The sequence below is a fragment of the Procambarus clarkii genome, chromosome 72 (assembly GCF_040958095.1).
Source record: "Procambarus clarkii isolate CNS0578487 chromosome 72, FALCON_Pclarkii_2.0, whole genome shotgun sequence".
Lineage (NCBI taxonomy): Eukaryota > Metazoa > Arthropoda > Malacostraca > Decapoda > Cambaridae > Procambarus > Procambarus clarkii.
This window is the reverse complement of record NC_091221.1, coordinates 14,848,479-14,861,340: the sequence shown is the minus strand read 5'-3', so window position 1 is coordinate 14,861,340 and position 12,862 is coordinate 14,848,479. Positions and strand designations below refer to the sequence as shown.

The 12,862-nt window shown below is 40.5% G+C and overlaps 1 protein-coding gene across 3 annotated transcripts in view; it reads right to left on the bottom strand.

Moving 5' to 3' along the window:
* LOC123750526 (methyltransferase-like protein 27) overlaps window positions 1-12,862 on the bottom strand; it is a 251,848-nt gene that overhangs the window by 180,215 nt on the left and 58,771 nt on the right. For all 3 annotated transcript variants that reach the window (XM_069312532.1, XM_069312530.1, XM_069312533.1), the window contains one exon: window positions 941-1,063. In XM_069312532.1, coding sequence (XP_069168633.1) covers window positions 941-1,063 — 123 coding nt within the window. The remainder of the gene's footprint in view (window positions 1-940; window positions 1,064-12,862) is intronic.

The following is a 12,862-nucleotide window of genomic DNA, read 5'->3' as shown; positions in this document are numbered from 1 at the left end:
GTTATGGGTCCTAGACAACGTGTATAATGTTATGGGTCCAAGACAACGTGTATAATGTTATGGGTCCTAGACAACGTGTATGATGTTATGGGTCCTAGACAACGTGTATGATGTTATGGGTCCTAGACAACGTGTATAATGTTATGGGTCCTAGACAACGTGTATAATGTTATGGGTCCTAGACAACGTGTATGATGTTATGGGTCCTAGACAACGTGTATAATGTTATGGATCCAGACAACGTGCATGATGTTATGGGTCCTAGACAACGTTTATAATGTTATGGGTCCTAGACAACGTGTATAATGTTATGGGTCCTAGACAACGTGTATGATGTTATGGGTCCTAGACAACGTGTATAATGTTATGGGTCCTAGACAACGTTTATAATGTTATGGGTCCTAGTCAACGTTTATAATGTTATGGGTCCTAGACAACGTGTATGATGTTATGGGTCCTAGACAACGTGTATGATGTTATGGGTCCTAGACAACGTGTATGATGTTATGGGTCCTTGACAACGTGTATGATGTTATGGGTCCTTGACAACGTGTATGATGTTATGGGTCCTAGACAACGTGTATGATGTTATGGGTCCTTGACAACGTGTATGATGTTATGGGTCCTTGACAACGTGTATGATGTTATGGGTCCTAGACAACGTGTATGATGTTATGGGTCCTAGTCAACGTTTATAATGTTATGGGTCCTAGACAACGTGTATGATGTTATGGGTCCTAGACAACGTGTATGATGTTATGGGTCCTTGACAACGTGTATGATGTTATGGGTCCTAGACAACGTGTATGATGTTATGGGTCCTAGACAACGTGTATGATGTTATGGGTCCTTGAAAACGTGTATGATGTTATGGATCCCAGACAACGTGCAAGTTACTAACAATAATAGTCTAATGAACAAAAATGTAAACTACAATTACCTTGTCGTAGATCTTACACCATTCATCGTATTTAGCGATGAGTTGATGGGGATCCTGGCCGGGTTGACGGAACTCTGCCAGAACCTTACCAGTAATCTCCTCCATCTCGCTCGTGCTGCTCATCTGATGAATCAAACAAACCCAACGTCATCATTTTTCAAATATGACGTCACATCAGATCAAAAAATGCACCAAAAAAATTAAATTGCACAAAATATCTCTTAAAGGATGGTTATATACATCACCTCCAGGATGGTTATATACATCTCCAGGATGGTTATATACATTTCCTCCAGGATGGTTATATACATCTCCAGGATGGTTATATACATCTCCTCCAGGATGGTTATATACATCTCCAGGATGGTTATATACATTTCCTCCAGGATGGTTATATACATTTCCTCCAGGATGGTTATATACATTTCCTCCAGGATGGTTATATACATCTCCTCCAGGATGGTTATATACATCTCCTCCAGGATGGTTATATACATCTCCTCCAGGATGGTTATATACATCTCCTCCAGGATGGTTATATACATCTCCAGGATGGTTATATACATCTCCTCCAGGATGGTTATATACATCTCCAGGATGGTTATATACATTTCCTCCAGGATGGTTATATACATCTCCAGGATGGTTATATACATTTCCTCCAGGATGGTTATATACATTTCCTCCAGGATGGTTATATACATTTCCTCCAGGATGGTTATATACATCTCCTCCAGGATGGTTATATACATCTCCTCCAGGATGGTTATATACATCTCCTCCAGGATGGTTATATACATCACCTCCAGGATGGTTATATACATCTCCAGGATGGTTATATACATCTCCTCCAGGATGGTTATATACATCTCCTCCAGGATGGTTATATACATTTCCTCCAGGATGGTTATATACATCTCCTCCAGGATGGTTATATACATCACCTCCAGGATGGTTATATACATCACCTCCAAGATGGTTATATACATCTCCTCCAGGATGGTTATATACATCACCTCCAGGATGGTTATATACATCTCCTCCAGGATGGTTATATACATCACCTCCAGGATGGTTATATACATCTCCTCCAGGATGGTTATATACATCTCCTCCAGGATGGTTATATACATCTTCTCCAGGATGGTTATATACATCTCCTCCAGGATGGTTATATACATCTCCTCCAGGATGGTTATATACATCACCTCCAAGATGGTTATATACATCTCCTCCAGGATGGTTATATACATCACCTCCAGGATGGTTATATACATCTCCTCCAGGATGGTTATATACATCTCCTCCAGGATGGTTATATACATCTCCTCCAGGATGGTTATATACATCTCCTCCAGGATGGTTATATACATCTCCTCCAGGATGGTTATATACATCACCTCCAGGATGGTTATATACATCTCCTCCAGGATGGTTATATACATCTCCTCCAGGATGGTTATATACATCTCCTCCAGGATGGTTATATACATTTCCTCCAGGATGGTTATATACATCTCCTCCAGGATGGTTATATACATCACCTCCAGGATGGTTATATACATCTCCTCCAGGATGGTTATATACATCACCTCCAGGATGGTTATATACATCTCCAGGATGGTTATATACATCTCCTCCAGGATGGTTATATACATCACCTCCAGGATGGTTATATACATCTCCTCCAGGATGGTTATATACATCTCCTCCAGGATGGTTATATACATCTCCTCCAGGATGGTTATATACATCTCCTCCAGGATGGTTATATACATCTCCTCCAGGATGGTTATATACATCACCTCCAGGATGGTTATATACATCACCTCCAGGATGGTTATATACATCTCCTCCAGGATGGTTATATACATCTCCTCCAGGATGGTTATATACATCACCTCCAAGATGGTTATATACATCTCCTCCAGGATGGTTATATACATCTCCTCCAGGATGGTTATATACATCTCCAGGATGGTTATATACATCTCCTCCAGGATGGTTATATACATCTCCTCCAGGATGGTTATATACATCTCCTCCAGGATAGTTATATACATCTCCTCCAGGATGGTTATATTCATCTCCTCCAGGATGGTTATATACATCACCTCCAGGATGGTTATATACATCTCCAGGATATTATATATTTTAAGTGACGTAAAAGATGCTCGAGAATAGTTGAGTTATCCCGGCTTAATGGCACCAGAAAACGGCAGAAAAGGATAATTTAAAGAGTAACCCAACTCTCTCATTAATATTTTACATACACACCATACAATTAATTCAAACTCATACAAATACTAAATATGCAATACGTGTCCGGTCCATTCATTAGGGGGCCAAAGTCAGGTAAAAAAGATAATCACCATATGAATGGCTAAACTAACACTCCACAGTATAATAACACAAATGAAACCTTAATTACTATACTAGTTTCAACTGAACAACATGACTTAAATTAAGGAGTGAGCTGTTGTTCTCAGAGACAAATCAGGCTGTGTCATCTTCACTTCGCATTCACAGAACAACTGCCAGGGAGCCCGTGACTTAGTAGGGTAAAAGGGGACATAGCGAGAATTCATTTTCGGAAACGATTGGGCAGTGTTGTCCCAACTCGTTTTATGGGCTTTATGTGACAAGTTAAAACATGTTTTGGCTAGAGAAATATGTATTTCAATAGGTATGTATATTGAATATGTGTATAATATAATTATATACTAATGTATATAATATATATATATATATATATATATATATATATATATATATATATATATATATATATATATATATATATATATATATATATGTATATATATATATATATATATATATATATATATATATATATATATTTATATATATATATATATATTTATATATATATATATATATATATATATATATATATATATATATATATATATATATATATATATATATATATATATATATATATATATATATATATGTGTGTGTGTGTGTATATCACGAAAATAAACACGTGATTAAGAATGTGACAATGTCAGACCACGGGGGAAAATGAAACAGGAATTTCCTTAAGTACTTTCGTATATTAAATATTCATTCCTTCTGAAGATGTATTTAATATACGAAAGTACTTAAGGAAATTCCTGTTTCATTTTCCCCCGTGGTCTGACATTGTCATATATATATATATATATATTATTAAATATGACCGAAAAAGTAAGATTAATAATTCTAACACGATTATTTTTCTCGATCTTTCTTACGTTTCTTTTCACTGTTGATGGTAATTCAAAGATCAATTCCCCAAAATTCATTTTTATTTCTAGTCTGACGCGACACTTGAGCGCGTTTCGTAAAACTTATTACATTTTCAAAGACTTTAGTTTACACAAACACACACAACTTTAACTGAATAGAGCTTAAACATCTTTCGAGTTCTTATACCTACATTTGGGTGAAGAGACATGTTACAATAGTTTTGGATGAGGTGAAAATAAACTTTTAACACAAGACAGAACACGAAACAATGAAATACAAACAGGTATTAAAAGTAGGTAACTGCAGAAGGTCTATTTTTATTGGCCCATATTTCTTGATGCTTCTATATTGGAGCGGAATCTTGAAGTGGGTAGAATATAGTTGTGCATTTTTTGGCTGTTGATTGCTGGTGTTGACTTCTTGATGTGTAGTGCCTCGCAGACGTCGAGCCGCCTGCTATCGCTGTATCTATCGATGATTTCTGTGTTGTTTGCTAAGATTTCTCTGGTGATGGTTTGGTTGTGGGAAGAGGCTATATGTTCCTTAATGGAGTCCTGTAGCTTATGCATCGTTAAACGCCTAGAAAGAGATGTTGTTGTCTTGCATATATACTGGGTGTTTTGTAGCATACAGTCCCCAAGTGGGCATTTGAAGGCATAGACGACGTTGGTCTCTTTTAAAACGTTCTGCTTTGTGTCTGGAGAGTTTCTCATGAGTAGGCTGGCCGATTTTTTGGTTTTATAGAAAATCGTCAGTTGTATCTTCTGATTTTTGTCTGTAGGGATAACGTTTCTACTGACAATATCTTTCAGGATCCTTTCCTCCGTTTTATGAGCTGTGGAAAAGAAGTTCCTGTAAAATAGTCTAATAGGGGGTACAGGTGTTGTGTTAGTTGTGTGAGCTTCTCTTCTCACACTGACATACTCATTCCTGGTTCTCTGGTATCTCTCTCTCTCTCTGCTTTTTGGTGTTCTGTTATTTCGGAAATTTCTCCACGCCTTTTTGTTCAGCGTCTTTGCTTCTATATATGCCCTATTAAACCACGGATTCTTCTTTTGCTTCTCTGATTTTTCCTTTCGGGCCGGGATAAACCTGTTTATCCTGTGAACTGTCTTCTGTGTTGACTGTGCTGAAAACTTATCAAAAAACATCGCTGTGTCAACTGCTGTACAGCTGTGAGTTGGAACAACATCACATGTACACTAGGCTAGATAAGAGGTCAGTTGCTGTTGTATTTGTGCCCTGATGTGAACTTTTGCATTAAAATGCTTGTGTGCTTTGCAAAATTAAAGTAATTACAGTGAATTCTTAACAAACACACACACACACACACACACAGTGCAGTAAGTGTTTAGTATTCTGAGGAACATTAAAGTGATAAGTTTACATTTATACAGTAAAAATGGCAAATATACATCAGTTTCGTGCATTTGATCCTGACTGTGACCAGACAAACCTGTCACAAAGGTGGAAGTGAGGGGATGGGTTGTCACCATATAAACCTCCTACTAGTGTACATGCACGTGACGCTCGCCGTGCACTGAAGCACGTGAATGACCATGCACCCGGACTAGTTTTGGCAACCCATTCCCGAAACATCCTGTGTATTGGCTCGCTGGAGAGCCTAGGTCATCGGCATTCCTAATGATACAATGGTCGTTGTAGCGCATTTGTGGAAACAGTTAGAGCGATTGGCAGCTTCTATTGTAAAGAACGTGAGGGAGACAGAGAAGCGAGACAGAGGAGCGAAAGGAAGGCGTGAGGTACCAACCGCAACTCGTTTCGTTTCCCTGCGAGCCAAGCATGCTGGCCTGTGGTTGGTATGTAGGAAAAAGTATGTTTTTCCCTGATTGGTTAGTTTGAGGAGGACCGGGAAAAGTCAGCATTCCTTGCCGCCTAGCATCAAGACGCCATTCTGCGCTAGCCTCTAGACTGATAAGACGTGGTTTCTCTGGGTCGGCCAGCCCAGTGAAACTACTGTCCCCTAGCGGCTCCTACTACATTATCTACCAACATCGACCTGGGTCCGTAGGAATGCAGCAGAATCCGGGAACTCATCGTATTTGCGTGTGATAGCAAGGGAGTGTAGTAATCAGATCGAGAGAAGTGGGTAAAAGTTGATATGAGCAGGTAGCAACAGACTCATAAGTCTCCATCTCAGTTATCAATCAGACTATCTGATCTCCTGCTAGTGTCTTGTAGCAGTGGAGTGATCTGGGAATATGTTGCAAGTGTTCAGGGCAGTTTTCCCATAGAAATCCGTGGGAATTTCGGTAGTCAGTGACGTTTATAATGTTTGGCGCCATCTTGTATGAACGCCACGCTTCATCCCGAGCCAGGTACAAAGTCGTCCGAGTGAGGATGTATACCAAGTGCCCCTGTTACCTAGCAGTAAATAGGTACCTGGGAGTTAGTCAGCTGTCACGGGCTGCTTCCAGGGGTGTGTGTGTGTGTGTGGTGTGGGAAAAAAAAAAAAATAGTTAGTAAGTTAGTAGTTAGTTAGTAAACAGTTGATTGACAGTTGAGAGGCGGGCCGAAAGAGCAAAGCTCAACCCCCGCAAAAAAAAAAAACACAACTAGTAAACACACACACACAGCCTGGTGGAGTTGGGGCCTCGTAGCCTGGTGGATAGCGCGCAGGACTCGTAATTCTGTGGCGCGGGTTCGATTCCCGCACGAGGCAGAAACAAATGGGCAAAGTTTCTTTCACCCTAAGTGCCCCTGTTACCTAGCAGTAAATAGGTACCTAGGAGTTAGTCAGCTGTCACGGGCTGCTTCCTGGGGTGTGTGTGTGTGGTGTGGGAAAAAAAAAAAAAAAAAAAAAAGTAGTTAGTAAAATTTGATTGACAGTTGAGAGGCGGGCCGAAAGAGCAAAGCTCAACCCCCGCAAAAACACAACTAGTAAACACACACACACACACACACACAAGAGAAATGGCTACTGGAATTCAACACGAGCAAATGTAAAGTTATAGAAATGGGACTAGGAGATAGGAGACCAAAGGGACAGTACACAATGAAGGGGAACAGCCTATCTGTGACGACGCGAGAAAAGAGACCTGGGGGTGGACGTAACACCTAATCTATCTCCTGAGGCACATTTAAATAGGATAACGACAGCAGCGTACTCTACACTGGCAAAAGTTAGAACATCATTCAGAAACCTAAGTAAGGAGGCATTTAGGGCGCTTTACACTGCCTACGTGAGGCCAGTCTTAGAGTATGCTGCCTCATCATGGAGTCCCCATCTGAAGAAGCATATAATGAAACTGGAAAAGGTTCAGAGGTTTGCAACGAGACTCGTCCCAGAGCTACGAGGGATAAGGTATGAGGAGCGCCTGAGGGAACTGTGCCTTACGACACTGGAAAGAAGAAGGGAGAAGGGGGACATGATAGGAACATATAAGATACTCAGAGGGATTGACAGAGTGGACATAGACGAAATGTTCACACGGAATAGTAATAGAACGAGGGGACATGGATGGAAGCTTGAAACTCAGATGAGTCACAGAGATGTTCGGAAGTTTTCTTTTAGCGTGAGAGTAGTGGGAAAATGGAATGCACTTCAGGAACAGGTTGTGGAAGCAAATACTATTCATAATTTTAAAACCAGGTATGATAGGGAAATGGGACAGGAGTCATTGCTGTAAACAACCGATGCTCGAAAGGCGGGATCCAAGAGTCAATGCACGATCCTGCAGACACAACTAGGTGAGTATAACTAGGTGAGTACACACACACACACACACACACACACACACACACTCACACACACACACACACACACACACACACACACACACACAAACACACACACACACACACACACACACACACATATATATATGTATGTATATATATATATTTTTCTCAATCGAATTTTGTATAATCGTAACACGAATTTTCTCAATCTTTCGTACATTTCTTTTCACTGTTGGAGGTAATTCAAAAATCAATTCTCCAAAATTCATTTTTATTTCTAGTCTGACGCGACACGAGCGCGTTTCGTAAAACTTATTACATTTTCAAAGACTTTAGTTTACAAATACACAACTGAATAGAACTTACGTATCTCCGATTTTGTTTATATCTACATTTGAGTGAGGTGGATGGGGTGAGGTGGCATTAATAGGGTATTAATTTCATCAACACAAGACAGAACAAGAGGTGGCATTAATAGGGTATTAATTTCATCAACACAAGACAGAACACGAAACAATGGGTATTGAAATGGAAGTGATTGTAGAAAGCCTATTGGTCCATATTTCTTGATGCTTCTATATTGGAGCAGAGTCTTGAGGTGGGTAAAATATAGTTGTGCATTAATTGGCTGTTGATTGCTGGTGTTGACTTCTTGATGTGTAGTGCCTAGCAAACGTGAAGCCGCCTGCTATCGCTGTATCGATCGATGATTTCTGTGTTGTTTACTAGGATTTCTCTAGCGATGGTTTGGTTGTGGGAAGAGATTATATGTTCCTTATTGGAGCCCTGTTGTTTATGCATCGTTAAACGCCTAGAAAGAGATGTTGTTGTCTTGCCTATATACTGTTTTTTTTGGAGCTTACAGTCCCCAAGTGGGCATTTGAAGGCATATACGACGTTGGTCTCTTTTAAAGCGTATAAGAAAATATTCTAAGGAAACTACTACAAGCTTGTACTAAAGAGGCACCCTTCTTGAGCCCGGATGGGCACATGTATAAGCAAGTAGATGGGGTCGCCATGGGTTCTCCCCTAGGTGTGCTGTTTGCAAACTTCTACATGGGTACCATCGAGCAAAAAGTCTTAGTCGACATGAACTTGAAACCGGCCATATACTGCAGGTATGTTGACGACATTTTTACACAGATACCTGATATCAGACATCTGCAGGAGCTGAAGAAGGCATTTGAGCAGAGTTCCGTGCTGCGTTTCACTTATGAGATGGAGAAGGATGGGAAGCTGCGCTTTCTAGATGTAACAGTCATGGAAAGGAGCGGAGTTTTCCACACTGCAGTCTACACAAAGGAAACAAACATAGGAATGTGCCTAAATGCCAACAGTGACTGCCCAGACAGGTACAAGAGGAGTGTTGTTAACGCTTATGTCGACCGTGCCCTCAGCCACAGCTCAGAATGGAAGCAAGTCGACGAAGAACTCTGTAGGGTAAGGCAGGTCCTAGTCAACAACGGCTTCTCCAATGGTTTCGTGGAAGACATCATAAGAAGGAAAGTGAAACGCCATGCAACCTCTGAAGAGACAACTAACACAACACCTTACCCCCTATTAGACTATTTTACAGGAACTTCTTTTCCAGAGCCCATAAAACGGAGGAAAGGGTCCTGAAAGATATTGTTAGTAGAAACGTTATCCCAACAGACAAAAATCAGAAGATACAACTGACAATTTACTATAAAACCAAAAAAACGGCCAGCCTACTCATGAGAAACTCTCCAGACACAAAGCAGAACGTTTTAAAAGAGACCAACGTCGTCTATGCCTTCAAATGCCCTCTTGGGGATTGTAAGCCTCAAAAAACTCAGTATATAGGCAAGACAACAACATCTCTTTCTAGGCGTTTAACGATGCATAAGCAACAGGTCTCCATTAAGGACATTATAGCCTCTTCCCACAACAAAACCATCACCAGAGAAATCCTAGTAAACAACACAGAAATCATCGATAGATACAGCGATAGCAGGCGGCTTGACGTTTGCGAGGCACTACACATCAAGAAGTCAACACCAGCAATCAACAGCCAATTAATGCACAACTATATTCTACCCACCTCAAGACTCCGCTCCAATATAGAAGCATCAAGAAATATGGCCCAATAAAAATAGGCCTTCTGCAGTTACCTACTTTTAATACCTGTTTGTATTTCATTGTTTCGTGTTAGGTCTTGTGTTAAAAGTTTATTTTCACCTCATCCAAAACTATTGTAACATGTCACTTCACACAAATGTAGGTATAAAAAATCGAAAGATGTTTAAGCTCTATTCAGTTAAAGTTGTGTGTGTTTGTGTAAACTAAAGTCTTTGAAAATGTAATAAGTTTTACGAAATGCGCTCAAGTGTCGCGTCAGACTTGAAATAAAAATGAATTTTGGAGAATTGATCTTTGAATTACCATCAACAGTGAAAAGAAACGTAAGAAAGATCGAGAAATTTCGTGTTAGAATTATTAATCTTACTTTTTCGGTCATATTTAATAATATATATATATATATATATATATATATATATATATATATATATATATATATATATATATATATATATATATATATATATATTAGTATATTTTGGTAGCAGTCTTTCCTGTAGACATATTTTATTAAATATGACCGAAAAAGTAAGATTAATAATTCTAACACGAATTTTCTCAATCTTTCGTACATTATGCTTCACTGTTGGAGGTAAATCAAAAATCACTTCTCCAAAATTCATTTTTATTTCTAGTCTGACGCGACACGGGCGCGTTTCGTAAAACTTATTACATTTTCAAAGACTTCACAAATACACAACTGATTAGAACTTGCGTTTCCCTGATTTTATATCTACATTTGAGTGAGGTGGGAAGGGTGATGTGGCATTACATTTGAGTGAGGTGGGAAGGATGATGTGGCATTAGAGGATATTAATAGGGTATTAAAAGTATCAACACAAGACAGAACACGAAACAATGGATATTGAATAGAAGTGTTTGTAGAAAGCCTATTGGTCCATATTTCTTGATGCTTCTATATTGGAGCGGAGTCTTGAGGTGGGTAGAATATAGTTGTGCAATAATTGGCTGTTGATTGCTGGTGTTGACTTCTTGATGTGTAGTGCCTCGCAAACGTCAAGCCGCCTGCTATCGCTGTATCTATCGATGATTTCTGTGTTGTTTACTAGGATTTCTCTGGCGATGGTTTGGTTATGGGAAGAGATTATATGTTCCTTAATGGAGCCCTGTTGTTTATGCATCGTTAAACGCCTAGAAAGAGATGTTGTTGTCTTGCCTATATACTGGGTTTTTTGGAGCTTACAGTCCCCAAGTGGGCATTTGAAGGCATAGACGACGTTAGTCTCTTTTAAAGCGTTCTGTTTCGTGTCTGGAGAGTTTCTCATGAGTAGGCTGGCCGTTTTTCTGGTTTTATAGTAAATCGTCAGTTGTATCCTCTGATTTTTGTCTGTAGGGATAACGTTTCTATTAACAATATCTTTCAGGACCCTTTCCTCTGTTTTATGAGCTGTGGAAAAGAAGTTCCTGTAAAATAGTCTAATAGGGGGTATAGGTGTTGTGTTAGTTGTCTCTTCGGAGGTTGCATGGCTTTTCACTTTCCTTCTTATGATGTCTTCGATGAAACCATTGGAGAAGCCGTTATTGACTAGAACCTGCCTTACCCTACAGAGTTCTTCGTCGACTTGCTTCCATTCTGAGCTGTGGCTGAGAGCACGGTCGACGTATGCGTTAACAACACTCCTCTTGTACCTGTCAGGGCAGTCGCTGTTGGCATTTAGGCACATTCCTATGTTTGTTTCCTTTGTGTAGACTGCAGTGTGGAAACCTCCGCCCTTTTCCATGACTGTTACATCTAGAAAAGGCAGCTTCCCATCCTTTTCCGTCTCGTAAGTGAAACGCAGCACGGAACTCTGCTCAAATGCCTCCTTCAGCTCCTGCAGATGTCTGACATCAGGTACCTGTGTAAAAATGTCGTCAACATACCTGCAGTATATGGCCGGTTTCAAGTTCATGTCGACTAAGACTTTTTGCTCGATGGTACCCATGTAGAAGTTTGCAAACAGGACACCTAGGGGAGAACCCATAGCGACCCCATCTACTTGCTTATACATATGCCCATCCGGGCTCAAGAAGGGTGCCTCTTTAGTACAAGCTTGGAGTAGTTTCCTCAGAATACTTTCTGGCATGTCAAGAGGAGTACAGGCTGGATCACGATACACTCTGTCGGCTATCATTCCGATTGTCTCGTCCACAGGTACGTTGGTAAACAGCGATTCTACGTCCAACGAGGCTCTTATCCCTGTGGCCCGTGCGCCCCGCAGTAAGTCCACAAATTCCTTTGGAGACTTCAGGCTGAAGGCGCAAGGAACATAAGGAGTCAGCAGGCCGTTGAGTCGCTTTGCCAATCTGTACGTGGGTGTGGGTATCTGGCTAATGATTGGCCGAAGTGGGTTTCCAGGCTTGTGCGTCTTGACATTTCCATACGCATATCCAGGTTTATATTCCCCAATGATCTTTGGCAGGTGGAGTCCGGATTTCTTGGCGTTCACAGTTTCGATCAGTTTGTTGACCTTTGCTTTTAATTCGGCTGTAGTGTCCTTCGTTACCCTTTGGAACTTAGTTTGGTCAGAGAGTATGATGTTCATTTTCGCCACACCCACGTACAGATTGGCAAAGCGACTCAACGGCCTGCTGACTCCTTATGTTCCTTGCGCCTTCAGCCTGAAGTCTCCAAAGGAATTTGTGGACTTACTGCGGGGCGCACGGGCCACAGGGATAAGAGCCTCGTTGGACGTAGAATCGCTGTTTACCAACGTACCTGTGGACGAGACAATCGGAATGATAGCCGACAGAGTGTATCGTGATCCAGCCTGTACTCCTCTTGACATGCCAGAAAGTATTCTGAGGAAACTACTCCAAGCTTGTACTAAAGAGGCACCCTTCTTGAGCCCGGATGGGCATATG